Source organism: Montipora capricornis, chromosome 4, assembly GCF_036669925.1.
Source record: "Montipora capricornis isolate CH-2021 chromosome 4, ASM3666992v2, whole genome shotgun sequence".
In the NCBI taxonomy this organism is placed as follows: domain Eukaryota; kingdom Metazoa; phylum Cnidaria; class Anthozoa; order Scleractinia; family Acroporidae; genus Montipora; species Montipora capricornis.
Window position 1 is genome coordinate 5,711,094 of NC_090886.1, and position 12,500 is coordinate 5,723,593.

The window sequence follows — 12,500 nt, forward strand, 5'->3', positions numbered from 1 at the left end:
CCGGAGTTGAACACAAGACCTCCCGCGTGACAGCCCGGTGCTCAACCAACTGAGCCACCGGTGCGCTCCTCTTTTATAGTGATAAATTACTATTACATTCGTATAATGATGGTATTCATACAATTCAAACAGGAAATGTTCATAAGAATTTTCGGGAATTTTAGAGAGCTTTTGGAGAATTTTAGACATTCCTAAAAGAATTCTAGAGCTTGTGTTTGGGAAATTCCGGAAAGAATTTTAGACAATTTTTCGGGAATTATGTAGCGAAGCCTAATTTCAATTACCTGCTAGCAATTTCACTGGCTCTGCAAATATTGACCGTTTTATTAAGATCTAAGCTTGGTGTTTCTATTTTGGAGGCCAATGACGATCCTGTCGCGGATCATTTCCACCGTGAGCGTACCAAATTTGCATGATGACGCTTGTTTAGTTTACTCTATTCACAAATTCATCAATCCCTTTATCTGGGCCTTGCGTCGATGAGTTGAATAGATATCTTTCGTAAACCACACTGGTTTCTGGCTTAAAATAGGCTTCCAAAGCTGCTAGGCTAGCATTTACGCTTGTTGACTCCTGTTCTGCCAACTTAAGATTTAAAAATATCTGCAAACAATCTTTTTCCATTACGGATGGTAGCGTCGCTAACCGTATTGCCTTAGGGCGCTTGTCAAGGCCAGTGGCGAGCTCGTAGTCCTCCCACTGTTGTCTGAAGAACTCCCAATTATTTATTCTGTCGCCAGACACTTTCATGGGAGCCGGTACTGGGAAATTGGACGTGATGCTTAGAGCGGTGGTTATGGGGGGCGTTATTTCCGAATGGTTGGCTGTTGGCATTTCTCCTTGTTACCTTGGAGGTTTCGGGATTGTTTTCTGTCTTCTTAGACTGACTTTTGTTTGTGCAGTTCCGAGGCATAACTCACGTCATGATCACAGCGTTTGCTGCTGAAAGAATCCAGCGAAAATTGACCCAAGTACCCCGCCCCCCAGGTGGGCAGGTGAAATACGACTCCCCAAAAATCGGTTACGCGGGGGGGCTATCGAAAGCCAAGCAGGTCACGATATCTGCCTGATATCAAGTTGTTTTTGTGAAATAATGACTTGAGGTTTGAAGACTATTTCTATCTCCCAAGAAACGAAGGAAATCACGGTTCCGAATTACAACAGGTGCAAACAATCAAACGAACAAAAAAAATTGAATAAATTTGCGACACCGGGGCGAAAAAGTGGCGTCGAAAAACGTACGGTCTCCTCTTGTCTCGACTGGTTCATGAACAATTATATAACTTTCAACGAAGTTGGAAGTTTTGTTGTATCAACTGACCCCACAAAAGTAAATTGACCATCGCAAGGAGAAATAGAAAGCTGACGTTTCTCGAGCGTTTATGGCCTTCGTTCCCTTCCCCTCGCGCGCGCGATCTCCTCCTTCTCCCACCAGTTCTTCCTTTCCCTTCCCCTTCGAACCCTTGCTACGCAGTCTAGAGCGAATGAACAAATCGTGGGTTGAAAACGGTGTTTTAATGTGCTGCTTGGTAGGCAACGTTGTTGGTGAAATGGAATGAGAAGTGCTCTTTAACGTCAACGCAGCACAATATTTCCTTCGGAAACCAACGCCATTGAATTAACGAAATCGACCGAGAAGGTAAAGCAACCGAAACATTTCCTGTGGCAGTCAAATATATTGGTTATTTTTCAAGTGTTGGACAGTTAGTAAAGCTGAGCCTCTTTTATTACGAAAATCACCGAACTCAAATTTTTATATCGTCGCCACACCCACTTTTTGTTACTGCCCCGCCCATTTTCGTGGAAGAATTTAGTTGGTACGTGAGCCGGATGGCGCACATTACTAGTGATTCGTAAATTGCGCGAACTAGTCTTAATGTAGTTAAATGACACGATAGCGTTGAGCTGACCCATGTGTCAGAAAAGAGGGACAAAATCGTGAAATTTACCCATGAATTCTCAGCGATTGGGAACAGGCAACTCAAATCGAGCGAAACGAAAAAATAACTGCTGAAAACATTGAAGGGGTAAGACCACGGAAGCTGTGGAACCAAAGGAACCTTGAAATATGACTGTTTTTATTGAAACCACATGGTTCAAACGATGAGATTTACATTATTCTTTGTTAAATATCGACTGTATCCACCGATCATCGCGTTCAAGGTGCCACTTCTATCTGTTATCTGCGTATTTGCACCATCTGACCCAAGTTAGCCGATAACTGGTGGATTGCGTGACAAGTCACAATCTACCATCTCACATTTACAGCCTCAAAAGACAATCCCGCTTGGTTTGAAGATTTTTTCTTTTTGTGACATGCAGGCAACTATCAATTGTCATTTTGGTTTTATACTGAGCTTTCGTTTAGCGCCTGTTTTAGTACCTTTCCGCTGTATTTAAGGTAATGGACAAGGTCAGTCTTGTATGTTTCCAGTTTTCCTTATCTTTTTCGTGTCATTACTTGGGTTTTTTTAAGGTTGTTCTTCGAATTTACTGGTGAGATTAATTGGCTTCGGCCGGTCATCGCCTCGTTTGCCTTTTATGTTTGTATTGTTTTCTTTATTTTTACGGCGTCTGTTTGACTTCAGGATTTGCTCAATCGCTTGGCGATTTGCGATTTGCTCAATCAATTTGGTACCTTGGCGCGTTGGTGATGGGATGGTTTCCCTGATCTTGGCCCTGGAACTTGCACATAAAATACACTGGTATTTATTTTTCACGGCGAAAAATCAAATAAAGTGAATTTTTCAAAATATCAACTTTTCCACAGAGGGAAAAACATGTAGCCGAAGCAATGATACGTTCCTTCTTCTATTCATGTTTCGGCATAGTAAGTCTTTTGTCGTAATACCTTCGTAACAACAAAGTCACCGGAAGAGGTAATTGAGGAGATGGTCATTGTTACTGTGACTTGTCACGCAATCCCGCAGTTAAAACTTGAATCAGATGGTGCAAATACGCTGATCACAGCTAGAAATGGCACCTGGAACGCGATAATATCGGCGGGTGCAGTTGATAGTTAACAAATATTAATGGCAATCTCATCGTTTGTATCATGGGGTTTCCATAAAAATAATCATTTCTCTAGGTTCGGCAGCTTCCGGAAGTTCCGCGGTTCCGCGGTCTGCAGTTCCATAAATTAGTCTCACCCAAACAGTAAATACAAAAGGAAGCAGGGATCCGAATGGACCAAAAAGATTCAAATGGATTGAATTGGGGTTTTCGAAAACTGCTCAGCTTAACACTTTTTCAAAGTTTGTTTCTTTTTGTTTGGAAATCAATTATGTATGCTGGACAGACAATTTATGTCACGAAGCCTTGAATTGTGTTGTTTGAAAGTAATTTCTGGGTTAATTTTAAAATTGTATAGCGAGTAGGGGAGAGTAACTATTTGGTACTACACAACTGTACTTCCGTGGCACAACCCCTTTTAGTGTATGGCAGTCTTGAACCTATATATTCTGTATATTCGAAAGTCAGAATAACAACCAGTGGAAGGAAGTTCAGGCGCTTTTGCCCAAACTTAATGAAACATATTCTATCTCAGCTCATTAGTTGCCTGTTGGCCACAATTAATTATCGAACAAGTACTAAAAAGAAATAAATAATATAAGAATAAAAATATTTTCATGGTTTCATGACAACACCTTACCGTTTGCCGTTGATGGAATTGTTGAACTAAATATGCTTACACTTTTCTCGGTATATATGGGTTATTGACCTGCCAAGCGTGAAGTCAAGATGGATGGACATTGGCCAACTTCTTGTTTTGCATGAAGACGCAAAAACAGCACGAGGCCAGTATCCAGCCATCTTGACCGAACAAGCTTGGCCAATAAAAGAGTTATTGCCAACGAGTCAGCCGAGCGAAGACGCGAGATTGACGAGGAGGCAGCCTAATAGAGCCGATGCGCGAGAGCCAGTTTTCACAAAAAGTTGCGTTTTCAGGCTGAAACGAACGTTTTGCAGAATTTTCCAGTGTGGCTTAAATTTTCACCAAATCATAATCTTGATTAGTTTTGTGTATGCAGAAAAAGTTTTCAACGCTACAGAGAAAATGTAATGTAAGATAAGGTGAGGGAACAAAGGCTCCTTATCATGTGACTTCAAGAGCCAATGAAAGCGCATGTTTTGATGTGAGATGTCATTACAACAAACTAATGAATAATAATGAATAATGATGTCTTTAATAAATTCAAAAGATAAAAAATACATATCACAAGTTACAAGTCAATCAAATCAGAAAAAAAGTCAGTTATAAAAAAAACGTTTTGAGCTCTGGAACAATTACACACATCTATTTACATCAAAGAATCAATATCATATCTAAAAATAAGTCTATTCACATAGGACGATTTGAAGCGCTCTGTTGCCACTATAGGATGATAAAAGCCTGTTTTTCTTAGAACGTAATTGGTGAAATTCCTTTCTGGTAAAATCTTCACAAGGAGCGAATTTGTTCTCATAGCCTTTCTAAAAATACGACAGTCTGATCTTTCAAGCAACGCCCTTTTATTCAATTTCCTCGAAATATACTTGCGTTTATAGCACCTATCTAAAAAATTCTGTACGTTGTTCAGATCAGAAGAGGCGGTTCCATAAACCGTCCGATAAACTATACAAAAAACTAGGCATAACAATTGAATGAGACAGATAATCCAGCTCCTCCGGATTGTACCCCTCTTGTCGAAGAGTTCTTACTGCGTGCAAGCATTTATTAGCCTAAACAAGCTTTTCATCATGTGACTAGCATATTTAAAATTGAACTGGAATATCACACCTAATAATTTAAGCTCGCTGCATTGCGGAATGTTACGTATTTTACACAGTTCCTTTACAAACCCTTTTTTACGCAAGGTGAGTTCTTTACACTTTCTAAGATTGCATGACACATAATTTTTTTTTCAGACCGACGTAAAAAACTGTCCACCAATTCCGGTGACTGATCAACTCCATCTTTCCACAAGGGGATGTCATCGGCATATTTAAAAAGTATGCCAAGACCTTTTAACTGTATACTAACATCGTTCATAAAAACATTGAATAAATAAGGCCCACTGACCGACCCTTTGGTCGTACCCTTATTGACATCCTTTTCATTCAACTCTTTGTTGCCTATAAGAAAGAAACCTAAGATACCAATTCTGAATATAAGGGTTGAGATCAAGACTTTAATAATTAAGCTTATCAGCGAGTAGGACATGCTTCACCATATCGAAAGATATTGGCATGACGCGACATCGTTCACGTGGATTTGATGCGAGTGAGTGAAAACACATGTTTTTTTTCCATTTCTCTGACCATTGTGTTGTGCACACTTGCTTTGAGGGTTCTTTAATACTTATTTTCGAACCGGCGTTTTCTATATTGAGTGAATGAGCTCAATACTGATCTTATCGGCTGCTGTTGTAAATTTCACAGCTCGCTGATAGTCCATGGGCCAAGATGCGAAAATTTGGAATTTCTTACTACTTAAGACAAGTGCTATCATACATTTTTCTTAAATCTTAGGTCCTATACTTCAATATGATATATGCTAGCAATGTTGTATGGGTAGCTTCAATATTGAAATCACGTGATAAAATGACTTTATTATTCTCTCAAAGGACAGGCAAGATGTTCACGTTTCATCAAGTAAGGCGCTTGTCTGTTGTCTCGAGCATATTTTGACTTTCACTATACATCAAACTGGCACACAGTTAAAATGTGATTTATTAGTACTCATATTAGTATATTACTTACTAATGTGATGTTGTTGTCACGGCAACTTCCAAAAAAACGAGCGGTACTGCACGTACGAGCACGTACAGAGAAAACAGGAAGTGGCCTTGGTCCAGAGCGCTGATCAACAGGATTTGTTTCAAAATCATTTGCCAGTCTTAAAAGCAAAGGAAAATAAAAGCAACAAAGGCAGATTTGAGTAAACCAAAGGCTCACATAGTAATTTAATTGCCATAAACGTGCTTGTTGTTGTAAAGTAGGAAGGTAGATTCCCTCCAGATAAAATAGAAGTAACAAAATAGACCAAAACTTCCCTTTCATACGTAGCGAAAATTCCCTTACCTTTCACAAATTGTTGTGGGCTCGGTACATCCGTCCGTACAATGTGAACGAGACACGCGACTCACCCTTCTCTCGCCATCGACGATTTCGGAGGGAGGAGTAGGTCAGCGACATTTCCCAGAGACCAGCAGACTCACCTACCCTAGATGAAATATTTCGAGATACTTACCCACCACTACGCGTGGTCTAACAAAGAATTTGAAGAATTTTCAACCTCTTTGCGTCATATTGTGTTCGACCATTTGGAGTACTGACATCTGACACCGGAATTTTGATCAGGAAATTTTATGTTTTTTATGTTGCTGAAAGGCAGATACAGTATCAGCCACAGGAACTTTGAAAAGACCTTACTCATTAATCGTTGACTTGAGTGGTTACCTCTCAGCCATCCGATCGTATAAAAGGCTGGAACAGTGCTGGGCTTTTTACAATAGCTCGCCTGCAGGGCCAGACAGATATAGCACACCTCCAAGGATAACTCCTGTACCGCTGTCGATCTACTACTTCAAGTTAAAACCGGTAAGTTATACCATAAATGTATGTAGTTTTTACTGTTACCGATGCACCGTTTTATAATTCAAGGTCTCTGAAGAGTCTCTTGGCCGAGACGAAGCGCCGCGTCAGACTAGCCATGAACATTTCACAAGTATTTGACAATAGTTTTGCTTTTGTATCTTTTGTATAAAATTGCAATGAAGCCGGTATTTAGCTTTTTTCACTTTTCACAGTTTTTCGTCGCGAAATAAAGGCCATTTTTCACCCCACATAGTTTTCTTGTGAACAAGATAACGCACTGGTTTTCTGTTGTACATGCTTTGTCCTGGTTATCCCTTTTATGGTGCTAAGACGTTCCTACAATTTGCCAACTGGGAAGAACTCAGTAAATTGATAGCATAAAGTTGATTTACGGCTATATTGACACTCGCGGTAAGCAGCAAGATAATTCTTGAGTTTGACGAAATGCGAGTGATGAAATAATTTCCCAGATCTAGATCATCGATGAAACCGAGGATTTCGTTGCCTTCCTGGTGTCTTGAGAATGCATTTATACTAAACTCCATTTATGTCCTTGACGATTAATAGGATGTTTTCTAGTTCTCTTAAGTTCATATTTGTCGTTTTGAGCTACGAGGCTCAGTTCGTTGAGCGTCGGGCCTCTTTCGAGCGGGAGATCGCGGGTTGAAACCCCAATCGGACTGACATTCGGATTCTTAAGGAAGGTGCCTACTAATACAAAGGTATTTTTGGGCGGTTTACTGAATATGCGGGAAAAGCAGATCTTAACAAGCGTTATGGAAATCCAAAAAGAAAATTGGGGGTAACCACGTATTTTTCGAAGATAATTAATCACTAATATTTGTAAAAAGATACCACGAGCACTTGCTAAGTTTTGCTTTATCCACATAGTTTTGAACCGCTCAAAAATATCTCTGTATTAATAAGCGCCACCCATAGGAAACCCGAGTATCTCGAGATGCGCAGAACGTATGCGCAGTAACAGTAATAAGAATAACTCAGTAGAAAGTGCTGTCTTAGTAATTTCATCTAAAAATAGTTAGGCTTTCACGTCTTCTCTAAGACCAAAAAATCAATTCTCCTTTTTCTTTGGATTTAATACTGTGTTAACTAAAACACTAAGTATACAGTATGTTGCCCAGTATCCGACCACTTCAGTTTAAGTGCTATATATATATTTTTTTGCCTTAGCCGCAAGAGCTTTGAAATTTGGCCGCGAAGCAATACATTTAGTCTGATGAAAACAAGCTTTGCGTTTTTACCTTCGTTTCCGTGGTGAAGTTTGCATTTCTACAGAGGCTAGATGTCTATTGCTGCCCGGCAGTATCCGACCACAGGAATAACAACGCAATTAAACTTGACGTTCGGTGGGAAATAAATGTTTTTGCCCCCCTTTGCTCTTGCAAAGTACTTTGGCATTAGAATTCGGAAAATATAAATCGACTTACGAACCGAGCATTGTGGGAAAATTGAGAATTCCGTTCTAAAATCTGCTTGCGGTAGTTTTGCAATGGTTTTGCAAAGTGTGGTGTGAAAGCAACACACAGATAATTCCGCTTGGTAAATCAATGAAGAAAGTTTCAATTGAGTTGTATCAGAACATTATTACACTACACAAAAAATTGGTCGTATACTGGGACGCTTAGTGAAAATTTTGTTGATGATTCTGGTCTCCGTTATTCAAGAAACAGGAAGAATTGAAGGATGCTCTAACTACTGGAATTCTTTGAGAATACTCACTGCAAATATCGAAAGTTTCCTTAAAAAACATCATGATTTATAGGCAATTTCTTCAACAGGGATAGTTTTACTGCGCAGTGACAAGCGTAAATATTACCATGGAAATTTCGATCTCCTGAACAGAACGGCGCCCTCTGCAAATGATCCTACAGCTTAGAGCCCGCCAAAACTTGCATCTCAAAGCTTAAATGTTTAGTGTCCTTTCGGTATACTTCGTTTTCCTTAAACTAATAAGGGCGTTGCAAAAATTTAACTGGTTTAACTGGTCGGATGCTGTAACCCAAGTTTGAAGCTTTCATTTCAAAAAGACACCTGTTTGTTTTAACTGGAATTTTCCTATTTGATGGTCCACCGTACTCACGGTTCAGGAATGCAACCTGAGTGTACTGTGTACGCGGCTGAATTAATTATTATGCAACACGGGAGTTTCGGGCTTCAGACTTTTTATACTCGTGTTTTGCGTATATAATAACCTGTGTTTCAGTGGAGGTCCGCGCGCGCTGAAGGCTCGCGCGCGCGGATTACCATAGTTAAGAAAATATGGTAACTCATCGATACGATAAATTTTAGTTTCACAACAACGACAACAAACAACAAAAAGTTTATTTGTACCACACGTAAATAAGGATACACGAAATAAGTAAAAGAGTTAAGAAAGGTACAATGCCCCGTAGAAAATAACTAAGAAGCTAATCTAACTAGGAGGCAGGATAAATTAAATAATTTTACGTCTAAAGGAAAGAAGTCGATTCAGCGAGGCACAAATATAATGATAAAAGATAGGCAAACAAAGAGAACGACAACAGAAAAAAAAAAAGATGTCACCTCAGATGGACGGGAGTAAAGAGGAAGTATAAATAAGATAATTAAGATGACGTAATAAGAGACTTTTTAAGGGAACACTTAAATTTGTGAAAGCGAACAATTTTTAAAGACGCCTTAATATTATTCCAAATAACAGCCCCCTTGAAACGAATGTTATACTTCCCATAATTAGTCCTGGAAGTAGGAATACAAAAGGCTGATTTAGAAGACAGTCTAGTATTACACTTGTGCCTACTTGATATAGGAGTAAAAAAATAGTGAAAAGCAGAAGGTAACAAATTATGATAAAATTTAAACATAAAGACACAATTAAGATAATATGGTAGTAGCCAAAACGCGGGGCCGGGGTCGGGGTGTCTTTTTTTTCCAAATTTTTTTATTTCAAATTTTGACGTTATTCTCCTGTAATGTTATATTCGAATGTTTGGCATCTTTCCTTCATTTATGGTGGAAATTAGTCAAAAAAATAGGGAACACACGGAAGATACGAAAGGAACATCTTTGTTTGTTTTTCGAAATTAAGAGAATTTCAGACTGAAATTGGAGTTTTTGTGGGGAATATACGCTATCTCCTGGAGACACTGAAGACTCGCTGAGCTCCACATTTTAAAACCACATTTTAATTAATGTTTACTTCTTAAAAACCTCCGGAATACAATTAAAACGAAACAGAACATAGCCACAGTTCCACGATAGTCGTCACATAACGTTCTCATTTGCTTGTTTTCGCAAAATTGTTTTCAATGTTGTTGTGTTTTGTTTTTTTTTTTTTGTGATATTGGATTCGATCCCTTGACGTCCGGATAGAACTGACTAGCAAGTTCCCGTGCGACTCTGGCTTTACTACAAACCGTTTGTAGTAAAGACAGACAACAACATGACATCAACACGATCAAACGAGCAAATGAGAACGTTGCGTGACTACGTGACGATCATCCTGTTTTTTTTTTCTCGAAAAGTAAACATTACAATGTTGTTTTAAAGTGTGGAGCTCAGCGAGTCTTCAGTGTTTCTGGCAGTCCAATTTTAGCATTTTCGGAAATTATCTTAATTTCGAAAAACAAACTCCGATTTTCGGAAAGACTAAGTCAGATGCTCGCAAAAACCAACTTCGATTTTAAAACACACGCAAAAAATAGTAAAACAAATTCCGATTTCGAGAAAAAAACCTAAGATGTCCCTTAAGAACTTTCATAACTTCCGTAAGTTCCTTAATGTTTTTTACTAATTTCCATCATAAATGAAGGACAGATGTCGGTCATTCGAAAACAACACTACAGGAGAATAACGAAAAAAAAATTGGGAACAAGAAAAGACACCCCGACCCCGACCCCGACCCCGCGTTTTGGCTACTACCGATGTTATATAGATAATATATAACATCACGAAATTTCATAATGTACAAATGTTTGAAAATAGGAGAAGTATGAGCATTATAACAAGAAAAAGTAATAATTCGAACAGCCTTCTTCTGCAGAACAACAAGACGCCTACAAGAGCGTATCCGTGGAATGCGCAAACAGTTAACACAAATTGTCCAGTTACAGTGAACTTCAACTACAGGTAAACTTCGGAAAATGGTGAGAGATCACGAGAAAGATAAATCTGTAATATAACTTGAAGTTGTTTGTTGTTAAAACTCATTATTAATGTTACTAAATTTGCAAATGCAAACAACGAAGCTCTATTAGCGGGTTATCAGGATACGGGTTTTTTTATTTATTTATTTTTTACACTAATCTCAGGTTAAAATTAACAAAGGAGTTTTATTCTCGACTCCCAAATGCTGTTCAAGGTTGATATTAGGTAAAACCTTACATTAAAAGAATTCAATCTTGAAAAACAAAAATAAGCAAAGGAAACTTGCACCAAAAAGTTGAAAAGATGAAACAAAAGTATGCGCTAACTGGATTAAGGCAATCACCTTTCAAACAACCGGGCCCTGTATTCGAAGTCCGGTTCCGTAATCCTGGTTCAGTTCCTTGCAAACTGTTTAAAACTGCCCTGGCGAAGACAAGCAGACAACATCTGTACTCCATTTCTCTTAATGCTCAAAAATCTAAAATTCCGTAATTGCGTGTTCTATAGGCCAGTCCAAAGTTCTAAATTTACTATTCCATAATCTTGATTTCAGTATTAGAGTAACGTGGTACCAAACGCTCCACAATAACTTGAAATCTCGTTAAGAAAAAAGCTTAAATCCAGTAGTCCAGTACAGGTTCAAATCGACAAAACTCTCTCTATCATCGATTCAAAACTCAACAAAAGCTACAAGTAGTAAATAGTTCTTAGAAACTAAAAAAGTTCGTCATGATTCTGCAATCGAGCTGAACAAAAAACTATCGAAAACTAAACTAGAAAACCCTAGTGATCACTTCTCGAGAGAACAGACAAACAGCCGAAACTGTTCTGTGCCTGCCCCTTACGGCACTGAAAAAAAGTACCGTACGTAGAGCAATGGTACTTGACCGTAGCTCTTATCGGAGAAATTAATCCAAAAGGCCAAGAGACGATCAGGATGCGGGATATTTAGGTGATAAAAATTGTGGGGATACTGGTTATTTTTTAAAGTAGGAACGCATTTGCGTACATGTGGTAGTGCAGTAACTTGACAGTGTTTTTTTTTTTCCATGACTGTCAACTGAGCTGCGTTTTGTTCAGGAGATTCAAGTTGTCCTTGCGTAATAGGTAGCTCTAAAAGTACACGATATTGTTTTGGCATTGAAATCATTACAGTGGCATGGTAGATATCTTTGCTAAATACCCCCTGAGAAGACATGTGGTTCAGTAAAACACTAAACCCTGAAAGATTGGAGAAAATAAAAGGAAATCGAGGAACTTTTGTTTTCAAGGCTGAAATGTTGATCATATACAACTTCTTTTTCACCACAAGTTTAAGCGTGTACTCGAAGCTTCTGACAGCTTTCCAAGATAATGTTCACTGAAGTTAAGCCCTTTCTGGATTGGGGACGTCAAAATATGCGACTTGCTGTCAGGAACATACGCCCAAACTCTATTTTAACGCTCAAAAATGTGAACTAAGCAACGTACAGATTTTGTTAGCCTGCTTCATGCAAACCAAATATTGACGCAAAAGTAAATAAATATTGATATGTAGTTTTTAAGGAGAGCAGAAGGAACTTTTAGGAAGTGTCGATCGAGAATAAAACAATTTGCTATCAGCAACAAAATTTGCGACATGAAAACATTATTAATTTTGTGCCACGAATAAAACAAGTTACCATCAGCGAAAAACATTTCGGGAGAGTTTCGTGACGTTCAATTTTTCTATCGTACTTTTGGTCTCAAAATCGAAAATAACATGGCTTTTAGCGGCCACCTGTGATCAAGTTACC

General features: G+C 38.7%; 2 protein-coding genes and 1 long non-coding RNA gene across 4 annotated transcripts in view; 1 reads left to right on the forward strand and 2 right to left on the reverse strand.

Annotated features, from left to right (window-relative positions):
• Positions 1 to 3,674, reverse strand: part of LOC138046015 (neurofascin-like) — a 36,559-nt gene extending 32,885 nt beyond the window's left edge. Inside the window, exon 1 of the mRNA XM_068892703.1 lies at positions 3,653 to 3,674. The gene's annotated coding sequence lies outside the window, so the exon portion shown is untranslated. The remainder of the gene's footprint in view (positions 1 to 3,652) is intronic.
• A 591-nt stretch (positions 3,675 to 4,265) lies between these two features.
• LOC138045346 (peroxidasin-like) overlaps positions 4,266 to 12,500 on the forward strand; it is a 27,887-nt gene continuing 19,652 nt past the window's right edge. The window contains exons 1-2 of one of the 2 annotated variants that reach the window (XM_068891803.1): positions 4,266 to 4,857; positions 6,373 to 6,582. In XM_068891803.1, coding sequence (XP_068747904.1) covers positions 4,810 to 4,857; positions 6,373 to 6,582 — 258 coding nt within the window. In that variant the 5' untranslated portion in view covers positions 4,266 to 4,809. Of the gene's footprint in view, positions 4,858 to 6,372; positions 6,583 to 10,621; positions 10,708 to 12,500 lie in introns of those variants that run through there. The other variant, XM_068891804.1, reaches the window with a different exon arrangement.
• Positions 4,812 to 6,186, reverse strand: LOC138045348 (uncharacterized). Its single transcript, XR_011131573.1, has 3 exons — positions 6,064 to 6,186; positions 5,743 to 5,878; positions 4,812 to 5,115 (listed from the first exon to the last, which is right to left on the reverse strand). It is a non-coding gene; the product is annotated as an uncharacterized lncRNA (long non-coding RNA).